This window comes from Sinohyriopsis cumingii, chromosome 13 (genome assembly GCF_028554795.1).
Source record: "Sinohyriopsis cumingii isolate HCF-2022 chromosome 13, ASM2855479v2, whole genome shotgun sequence".
In the NCBI taxonomy this organism is placed as follows: Eukaryota; Metazoa; Mollusca; class Bivalvia; order Unionida; family Unionidae; genus Sinohyriopsis; species Sinohyriopsis cumingii.
The window spans coordinates 62,874,585-62,892,947 of record NC_142973.1 but is presented as its reverse complement, the minus strand read 5'-3'; the positions used below and the strand labels follow the sequence as shown (position 1 = coordinate 62,892,947).

The 18,363-nt window shown below is 33.7% G+C and overlaps 1 protein-coding gene across 1 annotated transcript in view; it reads right to left on the bottom strand.

Annotated features, from left to right (window-relative positions):
• LOC149785706 (ER degradation-enhancing alpha-mannosidase-like protein 2) overlaps positions 1–18,363 on the bottom strand; it is a 57,748-nt gene that overhangs the window by 14,394 nt on the left and 24,991 nt on the right. Inside the window, exons 5-6 of the mRNA XM_089979572.1 lie at positions 17,769–17,980; positions 7,372–7,513 (exon numbers count right to left, since the gene is read on the bottom strand). Of these exons, the coding sequence (XP_089835698.1) occupies positions 7,372–7,513; positions 17,769–17,980 (354 nt within the window). The remainder of the gene's footprint in view (positions 1–7,371; positions 7,514–17,768; positions 17,981–18,363) is intronic.

Genomic DNA, 18,363 nt, shown 5'->3' with positions numbered 1-18,363 from the left:
TGGGTCTTTAGTTATTTATATCATCTCATTTGTCCTAGCTTTATGCAGTAGAGTTACCTTGGCAGTTTTCCAAGTCTGTGGATATTTATCAGACCTAACACAGTGATTGTAAATAAAAGCTGTACTCTCTCTACTAAGTGCAGTTACCTTTCTCCAATCATATCAAGTCCAATCATCCATATTTGTATCATGCTTCAACACAAATTCAGGACTCATTTTTGTAATTTAGGGAGTTTTTCAGAACAACACTGAGTTCCAAATGATCAGAAGAAATTTTAGGTTTTTTAAGCTTTTCAGCAATTCAAACAAAAAACCATTAATATATTTGAGATGTCACTTGGATTATCACTATAAACGCCTGTCACTGATTATCACATAAATACCTGCCACTTGGATTATCACTATAAATGTCCTCATGATTAAAGGAATAAATTTCAGTTTTTACTTTTCCAGTTCAATGCACAGAACTCAGTAAATGCACAAAACTCAGTAAAAAGACTCCAAATAACTTTGGGGTTATTTCTGTTTTTATCTAGCATTTTTTTTGTAGTGTGCTCTTTTAGCCCGGTATATCATTTTATTAACATAATTCCCCAAAATTTTATATTCAACATAATTTCCTACAGGTTTTAGATGGTCTCTTCTCTTTATTACATCTAAAATTTCTGGGGTGATCCAGCATGGCTGGTATTCTTTTTTTAACATGCAGATTTTTAAGAGGGCATGCTTGTTTACTGTTCCTATGAAAAGATCCCTCCAAGTACATAAAACATCATCAATACCATCAAATATTTGGAATGTACTCCATAGAATCTTTCAAGAATTAAGAAGTATCAAAGTTTTGAAAAGATCTATAAATAATGGATTTATGAATATTATTTTTCTTTGATTTGCTATTGGCTTCACATGCAAGGAAAATTGCAAAGTGGTCACTTAACCAATCTTTGGGAACCTTACTTCCAGAACATTTTCTTGTGTATGGGCTATAAGTCTTTTAAACATGGATATTATTCTAGTGTTTTCATTTACTAGTTGCTCCATACCTAAAGAAGAAATAAGGCCTGTTAAAAAAATTTTATTTTTTATTATTGAGATTTTCTCTGTTTTATATTACCTTGAATGTACAATTCTTTTTCTTCACTTGAAATCTTATCTATCTGAAGTTCAAAGCATTCAAACAAATCAGACAAACTATGTATGGTTTAACTTATTCTGCAGAAATCGTTAGCCAAATGGATCCATTTCCTGCATTTCTCGGTCTTCCCTTTTTTAAGCAACAGTACTAGTTTTAACATACACAAGGAGCCTACCTCTTCTTGCTTTCCTATCCTTATGACAAAGTTTGTCATAGCCATTGATATACAATAAATTTCACCCACATTTTCTGTGAGCAATGTTTCTGAATGTCCCAAATAAATACATTATTTTTTGGTGAGGTTAACAATACCTTTACTTGATCCATCTTTCCTCGAAAAACCCTGAATATCTAAGAAACTCATAAAATCATGCGACTGACATCGCTGTTATTTATAGAGGCACTTAAAGAGACATTAATGGTATTATAATTACATACACAATGATCACTGTTACAATTATCATTACAGCCACTGTATAAAACGTGTTTCTCTTCATTACAATAAATTGTTTTTTCATTTCATCATTTTTTTCTTCTTCTGAGTCCTAGTATATCAAAATGGCCTAAATAAAGTTCTTTTCCTCTGAAACCTATACTGAAAAATTTGAATTTAAATCACTGATCTTTGCTCAGTCCTTGCACCATATTACCAACTTTGTGTGACCTCATGGGCCTCAATGGAGTACATGATTATTACAAGCTATGTGCAACCTCATGGGCCTCAATGGAGTACATGATTATTACAAGCTATGTGCAACCTCATGGGCCTAATGGGAGTACATGATTATTACAAGCTACGTGCAACCTCATGGGCCTCATGGGAGTACACAAATATTAGAAGCTATGCGTAACCTCATAGAGCTTAAGGAAGTACATGATTATTACAAGCTATGTATGACCTCATGTGCCCCATGGGAGTACATGATTAATTATTACATTCATTAATATATGTATGTGACTAATTCTGGGTCACAATTCTATGGTTAGAGCTACAGGGCCTCAGTGGTCCTGAAGGGTACAGGTTCAAATCCTCTTCTAAATTGGCTGAGCCAGCCACTTAGAAATGTCTCTGGGCAAGACATTTTTTCCATTTGCTTTGGCACAATATAGCCATTTATCTGCTAATGTGTGAATCAGTAAATCAACCAGTCAGCATCATCTGGGGTATAATTAGAAAAGTGTGTTTATGTGTGTGTGTGTGTGCAGGCTATATAATACACAGTGTGGGGAACTACTATGGCTACAGGGATCAGACCACTAATTCATTTTCCATAGAACTTAATGTTAATATATTATAAATAATTTCTTCATTGGAATCACATACAAACCACACAATGTTTTAGCCTTGAAAAACATGTTTTTGCAAAATTTTCTTGAGTGTAGTGCAACTAAACAGTGGGCAAGGATGAATAACTTATACAATTTGGTTAAAAAAAGGAATATTTCCCCATAAATATTTCTAAAAATACTTATCTGATCACATTTATGTTAGGATTTAAGTCCTGCTGACTCCATGAGACCAGACCTCCCAGAAAAAGACAATCTTTTGTCTTTCCTATCCATATACCTTGCATATATACCGTATGTTACAAAACTGAATGTAAGGGAAAGAACTCTACCAAGATACTATTTTAATTACTTCTCAAATTTCCACTAAATGGCTATACCAGATGTTCATCAGTTTAAGCTAGAGGTGGCAGAGTCAAGTTTCATAAATTGGCCCCTGGCAAATTTCTTAACTTAAGGCTATGGTGTGACTTTTTCAGGTATTATTGTTTACTATTTAAAGATATGGATATATTTGTGAACTAGGTGTTACAGGCATGTCTTGTTCTTGAAATTGATGTCAGGCATGTACACCTTCCATAGCTACTCTGCAGTATGTTGATAGTAAAATACCAATAGTCGGCTAGGAATAAGAGCTAGCCTCCCATAAAAGTAAACACGTGGGTTTGGGGCAAGTAGAATATCTATAAAAACGGCTTGGATGAGAACTATTTTCAATTGCATCAGCCTGTTTAGTACACACCGTAATGCAGAAATGTCATCTAGGAAAAGGGTTTGTGTTTGTACTGTGAGCATCACATGGTGTCAAAAATAACATTCGGACATGAAAATTGCTGGTAAAAATTTGGGGCTGGGGTGCATAAACTTCTTCTGTTATGAACTGCCATTGACTTCTCTGGTCAAGTGAATAATATTCTTATTCTTTGTTTTAATATAGGTATCCAAAAATATGGACCATTTTTCACCTCACTTGTGTATTTGATTTTTTAAAGATTTTTTATACTAGGTCACTGATTGTGGCATTAAATTTGTACATAAAAACTGGCCTCTTCCCCCTGAGTGACACCTCGATGAGGATGCTTGCATCTGTGGGATGTGAGGGCTTATCTGATATGTGATAAGGTAAGTATTCTCAGGGAACTTAATTCACAGGGGAAAAAATCCTTTTCTTTTCTCAAATACATTAACCAATCACAATGATGTTAGGAGAATAAGGTAATAAGCATGAGGAGGAATGTTATTAGTTTATAGCAACCCACCACGCAATAGCAATAACACTTCTCACAGGAAATAGTTATAGGTTACTGCATTTGTATGGGAAAATATGAACGAGTTTTTTGGATGGAATACTGCACAACCTTGGGAGGGCAATATATCCATCCAACCAAATGAGTTCATATTTTCCCATACAAATACAGTAACCTTTTTATTATATGCTCATTTTCTTATTCTACCAAGGCTTAATTATATAAACAAAATACACTACAAGAAACAACGTAAATGAATGTATGCCATATTCCAAACTAAATACACAAGCGCAGATTCATCATTACACAACAACATTATTAATGCGCACATAACCAGATAAATTTGAACTTGTCCCACGCTAGACATAAGTTTCGAAAGAAAATGGCATTTTTGTCTAGTTAAAATTGAAATTTGGAGTCATATTGTGTATGACTGTGCATTGCAACAAGTTTTCCATTTGATCTGGAATGAATAGATTTTGGTATTTTTGTCAATTCTATGAAATTTTGTGATTATGGACTGGATTCATCTGTGCAAATTGTACATGAAATACATCGGATTGAAGCAGCGCAGGAGAGATGTGTTTACATCTGCAAGTGTGTTTGTTCTGTCACTGACTATTTGAAATCATAATAGGGGAAAAATATGAAGCGTTTCAGTTGCAATCATCAAAAAGACACTATTGAATTTAATGTGGTTTTTTTTTCATTCTGAGTGCAGTAAGGAGGATGTAATTGCACTTGGAATATACTTATGCAGTTGAAATTACAGTACAATTTCGAAATGTGTAATCAAGCTTGAGAACTCGTGACATGGTTCATGTAATTCAGATTTGCAGAACTAAGAAAGTACATTCTGAGGAAATTCAGAATGTAAAACTGTAAGTATATTTTTTGCCATTCTTATTACCAGCTAAAGGAGACAGTTTATGCCTTTATAACTGGCAAGTTATTTGTAGGTACCAAGCAATTTTATTAAATCTGGCGTCTATCGCCAAAATCTGAAACACTGTATCAAAAAAGTTAACACGAAATGTTGCAAAACAGTTGGCATGTGGCAGTCCATGAAACATCTGCTTTCGTTCATTCAGAAACAAATTTAATCAACCAAAACGTAAAGCATCTGCTACATGAGAGTACATGATTTGTTTACAAAGTAGTTCCTAATACATTATTGGGCAGATGTGTCCTGCGCATGGGGGCAATATAAAGGTGTGCAATATCGTAAAATATTGAATGATTCTGATAATGTAAAGTTAACAGAGAAAAAAAATGAGCATATAATAAATAACACTCTCTTAACATAAGTGGAAGTAAAAGCAAGGGTTATGATTAATAAAAAGCCCATGTAACATGTAGCTGACTTGATTCATGTAACCAAGAATGAAAGAAAGGTTCTTATTAAACACTTTCACCACTGAATCCAGCAAGGGCTATAAATGAGGCTGTGCTGATGTTATATGAAGTTTGGTGATCATCTGAGCCACTGCCATTGGAACCAACAAATTTATGTGTGTGTGAGTTGGATTTTTAACACACCATAGTCATATCGCTATGATGTCCACAGTGTGGCAGTTTATAGTGATGCCAAGCACTGAGGCATCATGTTGCAGACATGTAGACATGTAGCATGATGTCCAACCCAGCCATGTTATCCTGACACCAGGCCAACCAGTCCTAACATTAGCCTCTTAATGCTGACTGCATAACAAGGCAGCTGTTAGTACCATTTTTATAAGTCTTTACCACTAAATTTAAGTCTTTATGGTAGAAGCTGGAGAATGTAGACATTGATTGCCAGCTTACGTCAGTAATGTAATGGACTGTGCAGTTACTTTCAAAAGATGGTGCACTCAAAGTTGCATTTTTCTTGTGGGCCATGATTTAGATGTGACTGGTTCTGAGAGAATCGGAGTATTCTGGGTGAATTACCCATTTCAGCCAAGATGCTAACCCATTCCACAACAACTGGAAGAAAAGGTGTCTGGTAGCCAAAGCAAACACTTTTAGTACACTCATGTTAGTACTTCAGGAACCAAATTGGATCTTGAAGTCTAGCTTTTTTGGATTATTCCAATAAAATTGTTTCAAAGTATAGTACAGAACTTTGTAGTATATGTTGCAGGGTCTATGACTTTTGTGTCCAAATAATATTTTGCTCCATGAACATTTTGTGGCCAGTAACTAGTATTCCTGTAATTAAATTGAACAATTTCATAAAACCTTGGGCATGAGAACTTGTTGTTAACACAGTTTTTCAAAGAACACTTAGGCAATATATAGAATGTTTAATGTACCAATCATGTTCTTATATGCCAATCATTTTGAAATACATTCACCCACCGTACACTTCATAATTACTAGCTAGCTCCATCGTCTCAGTGGCACTGTTTTCCATAACAGGGCTTTGCAAATTCACTTGCTTGATACCCAGGACAAGCTCAAGTTTGTCTTGGGCAAGTTCAAGTGTCAAAGATACTTGTCTGTAGGCAACTGAAACAGTAATGAAGGGGAATGTTTTCAGTTTGTAATACTTTATGTCAAGTCTTATATTCTGCCATTTTGCCACAGTACATACATCAGTAACTTTATTTAGCAATGGTCTACCTAATGTTTGTTGGGATGATTTGCTAAAATTTAAGTAAACAGACCTGACCTTATTTACAGTTTGGGGTAATTTTCTATTACCATGATGGAGGTTTTCAGAAAAGGTTACTGCAACATAGGTCAAATTAGGATGTATATAAGGTTGTTTACATCAAAATTATTAATTCTTATTTTAACATCTATCTAGTGGAATCAGTCTTTTAGTTGTGTTCAGTTATAATTTCTGAGATTTTATTTATTTCAATTATTTATTGGAATTACAAAGTGTTCATTGATTGCTTGGACTAAACCACTATTTTTGGATTATTGTGAATTCATTCCAGGACAATCTGGATTATATCATTGTTGTACATCAAGACTGTTGGAACATCAGTTTATCCAAGACTGGGCACATCAGCACATTCAATACAGAAATTCATTTGGAACACTTCATATTTTGGAATTGTGATACATCTTTTATGACTATTTGGGATTTAATTCACAATACTGTAAGTTCTTTATGAAGTTTCACTTTGTATTCTAGGGAAATAAAGTGTTTGTTGAATTTTACAAACCTTGCAGGTTTTGCCTCTTTTTATTACTAAGTTGAAGAGTTATAACAGTTCTTTAATTTTTCAGTTCAAGATCTTTTACCTAAGCATCTCTCTCCAATCTAGCTATTTCGAAAACCCTTATTTACCAATCCATTTATCTAACTACATATATGTATATGTCTGTCTGTACTCTTGTAACAATATTTGCATTCTAACTTTTTTGTTCTCATCTACATATCTAACTACATATATCTTTTCTGTTAACTTTAATTAGTACCATGTGATTTTAAGGGTGCAAACAAAGATAAAAGGAAAAAGATCTTGATTTGTAAAATACACATAATGCAATTTCCTTAAAACATCTCATATTTTTTTTAACCTTTCCTTTTTACTTTAGGTGTGATATTATGTCATCATCTTTGGGGCAAGTTCAAAACTCCCAGGGTCAAGATCAATTTACTAGACAGCCTGCTCTTGGCAACCCAACTTTACAAATATTTGTAAAGCCCTGCATATGTCTGGGTACAAGTGTAGAACAAATGGACATTAAGATAGAACTTACTGCGAAACATCTGCAGGAGCTCCGGGTACTGAAACAAGACTGAACCTTTCACAAGGTATTCAAAATAGGAGTCCACTCCTCCTCCTATTCCAGCATCCAGTGCTGTCCATTTCCCTGTATTGATGTCCACATGATTTCCAACCTGCATGAAGATTTAATATTTAGGGCTGTCCCAATAAAACACATATGCCCTGGGGGAAGGCACTTTCAAATTCAACCAACACACAAAAGAAGCAATTAAAAAACAATTATGATCCACTGTATGATGTGTTTTAATCGAAAACATTGCCCCCTACAGGGGTATATTACTTTACATAGTTTCTGGCTAGGGGTTAGTAGGTGGTAAAAATGATTTTAGAATTGGGTTGGAGAGAGAAGTGATTTAAATTACAGCTATCTGAAAATACCCTACAGTGAATTCTTATATATCATATAATCGACTTCATATTTTATTCATATTCATTCTTTATAATCAGTTATCTTTTGCTTGTTTGTCTGTCAACAATTTATGTTTCTGATACTGTAAAATCTTAAATTTTCTTGGTGGCTTATTATTTGTGGATGCCACAGCTCAGTCCCTTAATACCTACTAATTTAATCTCCATGAACATAGATTTTATAATTGGGATTTCTGTTATAATACATAAATCATGAATTCGTATTATTATTAAAATGTCATTTGTTATGACTATGCATATTTGCTTATTTCAGTGATAGGAATGTTTTGCTTAATTTTGTTTGTTCTCAGGCATGCTACTTTTGATATGAATGATAGTCAAATCTTGTATAGATATTACAAATTTGTCAGTAAAAACCCAAATATTATTGCCTGTGGAAGTGATGTTGCATTATTTCTCCCTACTTTCACACCATATAATTTCTTGTAAGTAAAATATATTTTCAGTGACTTATATGTCTTATTTTTATGCCATGTTGCATGACTAATATAAAATTTAAAAAAAAAGAAATATAGCTGTCAAACATAATTACATCATAAATTAGATTTTAAAAATTGATGAAAATCTAGGAATAATTTTTCCCAGTGTACTCTTAAAATCAATGTCATTGCAGTTAACTTTCTACTGTCAACAGCAGCCAGCAGTAGCATCAATGATGGTCTAGCAGTAACATGCTGGGTGGAGTTCAAAAGCTGCAGGTTCCATCTCCCACTTTAAGTCTTTCATATGAGACTTACACTCAAGGTCCAAGAGGTTTCCATTGCAGACTGGTGCAAGATGCTGGTCTTGTGATCATTTGCCTCTCATCATGCATGTTAAAATCCCACTTGTATATGAGTATGTTGCCAGTTACTCGAAGAAGGCCTGTGATTCTACCCAGGTGGTAATTGGTGCCTGAAAAGTACCTGGGCTTTTCTTCAACAGCAAAACAAGTTGCCATATATAATTCTCTTGTGCTGAAAATTGTGTTAAAACCTTTCATGGTCTACAAGGAACTTGAGGTCTTATCTCTAAATGATCTTCAGTGCTGAAGAGACCTAAAGCACCAAAATCAGCTAGGGTCCTATGTGCCCAAGTGGCCCAAGGTGCTTGTCTTTATAGGTCATTCACACATCCACACATGTCCATGTGAGTTTCAGTCTTGGTTCAACCAACATGGGTATGTGAGTCAGTGAATCTGTGTCTTTCTGGGCTCTTCATCTACCAAATATACTGGCTCCCATGTTTAGCCTATCATGTGCTGAAGAATAATATCAAACCTCCAAAACCCAAACCAAACCAAATCAAACAACTAAATAACAGCAACACCAGCAGCAAAAGTACAGGTTCGTTGTTTCTGCCACAACTGTGTAAGTGTATTGATTTTGACCACAGTAATTGTTGTTAAACCTAAAACTATCATCAATTAATTTATCTGGCATTCATTTAATGAAAAGTCGTCATCAGTCTGTGCAAACAGATTTATATGTCTTTAGCTTGTATCAGTTTTCAGGGGTGAACATATGAGATGGAGAAGCCTTGAGTAAACTTGTATCACATGCCATACATTTTTTTATATTTTTAGTTCATTACAAATTTAAATTTTCTTTAACAATGTTAACTGTTCTGACTATATCCATCTATTATCACATAGCTGGTACACTTTTCCTACAGTGTGTGAAGTTCATATTTTTGATATTATACATGTGAACATATCACTTTATGTGATTCTGATTGGTCCAAATAAGCCCATGAAATTATTGTGCTGTATTCTCTCTACTGAATGGCTGCGATCTTGGGAAAACTTTTTTAACCCCACCTTCTGGAATTTTTTGTTTTCACTGAACATTTCTGGCTGCCATTTTTTTAATTCAACTTGCAAAAGGAAACTGGGAAAAAATGGTCTCATCCGTTTTAATATTGCCAATTTATCCCCACAGGGGATATCATAACATGAAAAATGGCAAAAAACCCAAGACAAGAACTATAACAAAAAGTAAAACTACCATATTGCTTAGATGATAACAAGGGTGGGGGTGGGGATGGATAGGCAGTATATCTGTAGCATGGAATTCACCATATACACAAGCTTGGTTTAAATGTGAACTTACTGAAGTAGATAAACTCACCCTTCCTTACAGAAGAATGTAGACATAAACCGGTCTCCCCAACTGACAGAACTTTATCCAACCACAGCATATCTTCGTGGTAAATATGTAATGCAAATCTAACTTAAAAAGAGATTTGTTTATGTCTTCTGTACAATCTAATGTTTCGAATCAAATACTGCAAATGTCCAGTCCATGTGTATTTCTGCATCCAGTAATCTTCTTTTCACAAAAATATCACAACAATGTAATGTTAAGTTGTGTTGTGAAAAATTTCAAAGTAAACACTGTCACTGTGTTGTGTAGGCCAATATCGAACCAGTACTGTGCACCATATCAAACAATGTGACATCATACGCGTTGGACATTTTGTGTTGACAAGTTTTTTGTCTTTTGTAAAATGTTCTGTTTACTTGGATGAACGCCTATCCTTTGATTATAGTTATCAATATACTTTTACTATTTCAACTTTGTTTGGGACTATTTTTTATGCACAACAAATGAAAGATACAACGTCTGTCAGAATGAACAAAATCATTTGTTCTTCTTTCTAAATAATTTCTACTGAAATAAAACTATGTGATAAAAAAATTTCAAATGGGTAATTTAATATTAAATTTATGATCCTCTATTTATGGTTTATTCAAGCTATATTTAGTGATATCTGGAGATGTTCATAGGAAGATAAATACTTTTAATGAACAAAATGAAAATGCAACAATGTTCTTCAGTGAAGCATCTGGACTGAGTAACTACTAAAATCAACAAATCAAGAAATCAAATATTCATGTCTGTCAGGAAAAAGCATACCAATAATCTGCCAATAGATTTTCTGATGTCTAAGTTTAAGAGATTTTTTTTTTCAACCATTATTTTTCAGGAGACAGAATCACCAGAATGGACAGGAATAAAACAGGTGTAATCACCAGAATGGATTGTCAAAATCATTTTAATTAATCATGTTAAAATCATTTTAATTAATCTTGTTAAGGAGCTTAACTTATTTTAGTATAGTTAACTGCACACCCTTTATTGCCCTCCCTTCACTGTGTTTTCTTATTCAAGCTGAGACAACAATGTCGCACAAGTTAAAAAAGAGGCACACCTAAGCTCATCACTGCCATTATTATAGACTTCTCCATCCCACTCCATTCTGTCCACCCTGTTATGTATATTTAAATTAACCGTTTGTCTGTTAGTTTTAAAATACTTTTTATTCCATTACATGTTATTGTAATGTAATGTTGTTTACTGGACTTGATTTTTTTCCAGAATTAAGTTAAGTTCTGTTTGACTTGACTGATTTTTTAAAAATATTTATTTCATTGATGTAAATACCTAATAATAGAAACACTGTATCTAGTTGCAGACCTTAAAATCAGTGACAGTTTTGGTAGACAATTTTTTAAATTTTAAAAAAAAATTCTACGAGTAAGAATCATTAAGTTGAGTCAAAGTCATACCTGGACTACGTGACATGAAGCACATGTTAATTTGTGAACAAACTTCTATATTTTTTAAAAGGATGAACAAGCGACCCCCATCCAAGAATCTATTTTGCGTTTTAGTTAGTATTATAACTGATGTTATAAGAATGCTATTAGTTGTACCTTAACACTTGAGACATCAAGTTGTTTGATGTTGTGTCCAGTTTGGGGCTGAATTTTTATTTTCTTCAAATTATTGAATTTCAAGTGATTGTTTTCCCTAAAAACACAAAAAAGCTCTAAATTAAATCTTGGACAAAAACATTTACCAGAATTTATACGGAATTCAAACACTGGAATAATAATTTCTTTGATTTAACAAGAGGCCGTTGACACATCAGTACAACACTGACTATTGCATATGTCATTCCCTTCCATTTTGGAATTTTATTGGGATTTGAACTGTGATTTACTCAGAACTTTTCATTGGTAGAACTTTTGTTTTAATTCTTGGATTACGATTTGGATTTAATTAAAAATACCATAAGTGCTTTTTTTCTTATTTCTTATATTTTTTTTACTTTGTAGTCTAGTGAAAAAAATTATATTTACAAAGCTTGTTGTCTTCACTCTTTTCTGTTACTTATTTTAAGAGTATAGTCTCATAACAACCTATACTGTTTGATTTGGTTTAGATACATCAGCACGCTTATCTGACTATTACGCTAATTTTTTGTCAACCTGAGAAAGTGTATACCAGTGTGAAATCAAACTAAGAGACTGAATTCCAAGATAGCAAACCTCTAAATTTCTAGATGTATTTTCCACCTGAATTCCATTTTTACATAGTGAGAATTCATCAACTCCCAATCTTTGTAAGCTTTCTTGGGCCATGCTGACTCAATACACTGTACAATAAGTAACAAGAATATCATGGGATACCTCAAGACTAATCATGGATTGCGCTGGGCTTGCCAATGTCGCAAATTGTGATTTGTTTTTCTTACTGGTGCCAAAATATACCATCTGGCGATTTTTTTTGGGCGACAACATTTTTGGCTGTTAAAAATTGTGTATACAGTTTTGGGTTTTGAGAGGAAAAATTCAAAGGCACCATGACAAGAAGTAACAAATTTGGATATAAAATTGCACTGGAATCTATTGTTAATAAACCAATCCTTTGTTCATATTGGCAAACCACCCTAACACGGCATTGTTATATCATAATCTGCTTATGCTAATATCTGGCCTTATTACTACTGCATGCCTTAAGATAACCAAAATAGTCATACTACCTGACTAGTTACAATCGATCACCTCTGAACTACCACAATCAACCAGATGACAGCAATATTTTTATCTTTCTGACAATGTTCCAGAAAAAATAGTTTTGCTAACGTAAAAATTGAAGATTGATTACCTTTCATGCACCGATCGTTCTGTATATATACAATTTGAAAACAAAAATTCCTTTTCAGTCAATGTTCTACAATTATTTGATGTTGCTGCAGCAATAACAAACTGGCATTTATTTTGTCCTTCAAAGAGGTCTTTTAGCAGTGCCTTCCACAACAAATGCACCTTCATCAAAGCAAGCCGAAGACCTTTGATCAACGGAAGTCATCATCAAATTAAAATAAATGCATTGTGTCATTTTTAATAGTGACTGGAACATATTTATTATGCCAAGAAAATTTTCTATTCGTAACAAAACAGTTTATGCTTACAATTGCTACCAATGGTATTGTAAAAAACCAAATTAAAGTTCCAATATTTTGAAACAATAGATATTAGGCCATCAAGTTAAATGAAGATAGGACTTCTTGCAAAAATGTTTGTTACTCTTTTTCATTTGTTCACATGTTTTCATTTCCCTATGAATAGCATCATCCCTTATATAGCCTCAGCACCATGGTCGTTGCCTCTGGTTAACCAAAATTTATGCCAATTTAAGGACATGACCATATAGCATATCAACAACTATATGGCCACATGCTACTATGATACTGAATATCAGAGTGAATTGTTTCGTGAAACATGTTTATTGACAATGAGATAGAGATCAAAAGAGGAATACCACATATATATATATATAGTGTTTTCTAACAGGATTTGACTGATACATGAATTTTCATACACATGATCTAATACTTGAATTAAAGGATTTTTCATATACAAGTACATTACTTAACACATTGTGGAGTGTACTACACAAATGTTAAGTTGTCAATATACAAGTATATTTCAGACTATTTGTCTTCATTTAATCAAAATCTCCATTTGTTTTTTCTTGTTCACTCTCTGTGCAAATCCTAGTCACAGACGACATGTCACTTTTTAAAAATATCACATGACTGCTTAATTTCAATTTATTTTCAGCCCATACTTACTTATCTAAACATCTGGTTATGTCAACAATATTACCTTGGTCCCGAGGATGTTGAGATAAACGGATTGAACTGTATTACGAAAATGGTGATATTTTGTTAAAATTGGCCACAAAATATTAAGGTTGGTTATTTGTGGGGGGACAACTTTTTGAAAGCCAGCACCAACCCTGCTAATAAAATCAAATAACCTCATCAAGTTATCAGCCCTGCAGAGATGCTCCCCTGCACAGAAAGGCAAATTAAGGTCAAGGGCTATCCCATCTCTCTCAGAGATGTCCCATTTTACAAGTCAGTTCAAGCATTAAATTCAAAAACAAAATGCAACTGAAAGAGTCAGGTCCCGGTAGAAAAAGAAGAGTCTCAAAGCTCATAAGCCAAGACGACAAAGAAGCCTCATTTTCTGCTGGCTCTCAACACCATACCCATTTTTCCCATTTTATATTTTTTAAGAAAATGTTTTGATTTATAGTACAATTCATATAGGTCATGTAGCTTGGGTACCTCCAACAGTGAGCATACAAGTGATAGGGCATAAAAATATGCCATCTAACTTACAGCTGTTAATAACAATGGCAATAAATGTACTTGCTTTTCTGCATCTTGAGTTTTTTCAAAATGTACTTTTTTAGTTATTTCTACTAATCAGAATTACATGGGTTCCAAAAATTGATTCACAGCATGAAACTATATTTACTACTGTAATGAGACTAAATTTCCAATATAAATCACATTCTAAAGGAGAATTTAATACACTAAAAAAATGAAATGAATTTGTTATTCACTAAAAAACAATATTTAATCCTGCATCTTGCTGAGAACTGCAATTAACAGAATTTCATATTTTTTCCCCACAGTATGATTCCAAACTATGAATGAAGGAACAGCAGCTGTGTCAAGGCGAGTACTTCCAGCCACGTGTACATTGTACGGAATTGACCCAACCAATAAATCCAGTCAATCACAGCTAGAAAAGCTGAATTTAATTTCATTGACAGAAAAACTAAATCCCTCCATTCCAGACCAACTGGAAAAGGCAAATTCCTAATGTTGTGCAGTATAGCTCAGAAAAACTTCAAACTGTCATATTTTCCAACACCATGCAGTAACCTACAAATATTCCATATATGCATATTTTTATGTATGTACTAATTATATAATGTTTACTATATCCTATCTGGGTTTAATTAAAATTCTTTTTTTTTATCATCCGAAACTTTTCATCTTCCATCAAGATAATATTATCCAAAAGATATTAGGTTTTTTGATAAGGTAAATAAAAAAAAACTTCAGTATTCTAAATGCAATCCTCTGAATCTTCTACATTATTCTAACGGCTTGCTAAGTCACATCACAAAGTTTTCTATATCACTCTAACGACTTGGTAAGTCAGTGTAAGAAAGTCTTACGCCTGTGACCTCAAAAGTTCAAAACAACCCAAAACCTAAACTTTCGCTTCTATTCCATGGCACTTTGAATTTTTAAAGTTTATGATATTGTAAATCATGGTATTTCCTCATTAGTTTAGCAGAAAAATTTAGACTGAAATTTTTCACATTATTAGCACTATAATTATAAGAAAGTGCAGTTATAATGGCAGATCAAAGTAAATTTTTACTGTAAATATGCTAAATTTATGGAACTGACTAAAGTTTAATGATGCTAATTTATAATGATTTCACAGTAACTCTGTAACTGCTTACGCAAAAAAGCATGCTGTTTGCTCAAATAAGCAATGAAAAATATTAATAAGATAAAGATTGTTGAAATGTGTTAAATCTGGATTACTATTCGTAAAGAAAATGGTTAAGCATTAAGATGTTGGCAGTACATGAAGTCAATCAGAAGTTGCATATGGAGAAAAGTTATGGAATGGAAATAATTGGTGTTAAAAAAAGATTTTATCAAAATTTGAAACCAAAAACTGATGATTTTATTGTACTGGTTAATCAGAAACCACTGACCATAAACAATTTCAGTACAGCTCTTGATTAGGATTTTTGCTACCTTTTCATATTAAAAGTAGAAGTGAATGGCACAATATATGAGTGCCCACTGTTTCATAGTCCTCTATTTTTGTACAATTACATTGAGGATCACTGGAGATTACTGACCTTGTGGTATCAATGACCTTAACATCTGGTCTTTTCTAATCAGACTTACCATAATCATAACTTCTGAGCTTAGACTCCTGAGTCCAAAGGTTTCATTATTACCATAAAAGTGCAAGCCATCCACACAGTTTGGTCAAGGAACATACTCAAGAATAAAAGTTACTATGTAAAAGCTATTTTTGTTTGAGCCAAAAGCAATGGCCTGACCATACCTAGAGTGCAAGCTCTCCACAAATTATGGCAAGGTAGGTGGTCCAGAATTAAAGTCATTATCAAAAAATGTGTTTTGCAGTCTCAGTGACCTTGACCCCCAAAATTTGTTAATCTTCTTCCTTACCCAAAGTGTAATGTAATGGTGCAAAATCTTTGTTATTCCATTTATTATTTTCATATTTTATTTTATTGTTTACTTGATATGGGTAGCATCACTAGTTTCATTCATCTCCTAGACATTGATAACCAAAGCACCTTAAAAAGTGGGGGATCTCACACATCATCATCCCACCTCATGACATAATCCATGCACAAGTCTGTTCAAGGTCTGTGATCTGTGATATAAAACTGTTGCTGTGCAGAGAAAATGTTTCTTCTTATAGTCAGAATGACCATGGCCTCTGATTTCTGGTCCCCAAAATGTACTGTTGTTGTTGTTGTGGGGTTTAATGCCATTTTTCAGCACATGATAGGCTATGCATGGCGGCCAGTATTAATGGTGGAGGAAGAACCCGGGAAAACCCTGAGAAGAATCACCGACCCACGAGAAGCTACTGGCAAGCTTTCTCACATACCCGCACTGGCCGAATCCTGGACTCGAACCCACACAGACAGAGGTGAGATGGCAGTGATCCGTAACAGAGAGCGCTTTAGACCACTCCGCCACCCAAAATGTATAGGCTTCTGTACAGGGTGGACAATATCAGTTATTGTGCAGAAACAAAATTGGTAACAGATGAATACGTGAATGGACATCATAACATAAAAACTCAACCAAATTAGACTGGGAGTTTAGGGAAGGTGAAACAATAAGCTATTTGATAAGATAGAAGAGTAGAAATGGCAGAAAACATTGTCTACAACAAATCAAAGCCATAAACAGCATAATAATTTTATATCAAAAAGCAAATCAATTCTTTATTATACTTTTATTATTAAATGGTGCAGGAATTGACACCATTAAATGGCTTAGGAATTTACTTACTAAAAAAGCCTTTATAAACTGGATTAAGGTTAAAGACCTAAACAATATTTGCAGCAATACACTATTATTTTGGCCTGAATATATTTAGTCAGTCCTGATTAAATGAAGAAGGTTTATATATAATTGGTATAAGAACAAGTCTGTATTTTGTTAAAGATTCTGCTGATGTCACAATCCGGATAAGACTTTCAACTCTGAACATAGTCTATTAGATCAAAAAATGATTCAGACTGCAGTATGAAAACAATTACATTATTGTTGACAATAAAACAAATATTCATGAATGTTATAGAAGCAGGACCATATGACTGAATACAATGAGGTTTAGCCAAGAATCCAAAATCACAGCACAACCTGGAAAATATATATTTACTGTATGCCTTAGTTTAAATTATATATGAAAATTCTACTAAGAAAAATGCAGTAAGATTCATCTGATAGTTCTTATGTATAAATATTTTAAACATGGGTTTGGAACATAAAAGTTACAGTAAAATATGCCTTGGAAGATCTTCTGTCATGAACAACCACATTTTTCATTCACAGATTAATAGTTTATTTATATAATATTATGACCTTGAATGAGAGACTACCTGTCTTGACAGACTACTTTTTGCTGGCAGAAGTCTTACAAGACAGTATTCACCACTGCAGAGATAGAAAACTCAAAGGCAGCATTTGTACACAACATAGCATACATAATAACTAAGGATTATGGTTACTTACCAGATTCAAAGAGGACCTTGCATTCCAGAGAGCCCTTAGGGCCCTCATAGCAACTTTCTCAAATATGGGGTCCCCAGTCAGTCTGCTGAGAGCTCCAAATTCCAAAACAAAGGTTCCAACTCCTGCTGTACAGGTGATAGTTGTCTCTCCTGGTGGAACTCCATGCTTCAGGTTCACAGTGCCATATGGCATACCAGTCATTGTGTCAAAAGCTAAAAGCAATAAAATTCCATGACAGTGGATGTGCAATGTTAGGATAGATGAATAGATTTGCTTGATCCAAACATTTCTTTGGTTCTAATGAAAAGCAAACATTTGTTGCATGTTTTAAATTAACTGCTGATCCCTTTTTAGTAAATTTTACATACACTAGGTGGAAATTATGTTGAATATATTCACTTTTATTGATGAATCTGTAATCCCAGTTTTAACTAAGCTAAATCAGTACTTTCCTTACTTGGTAACTACATCTAACTCATCTTAATGACATAAGCAATTAATATAAAAGTTGTCCACATGTACTTCAGTTTAGAACACCTTGGCACACCCTGTAAATATCTCTGTACTACAATGACTTAGTAAGGCCCAGCTCTCT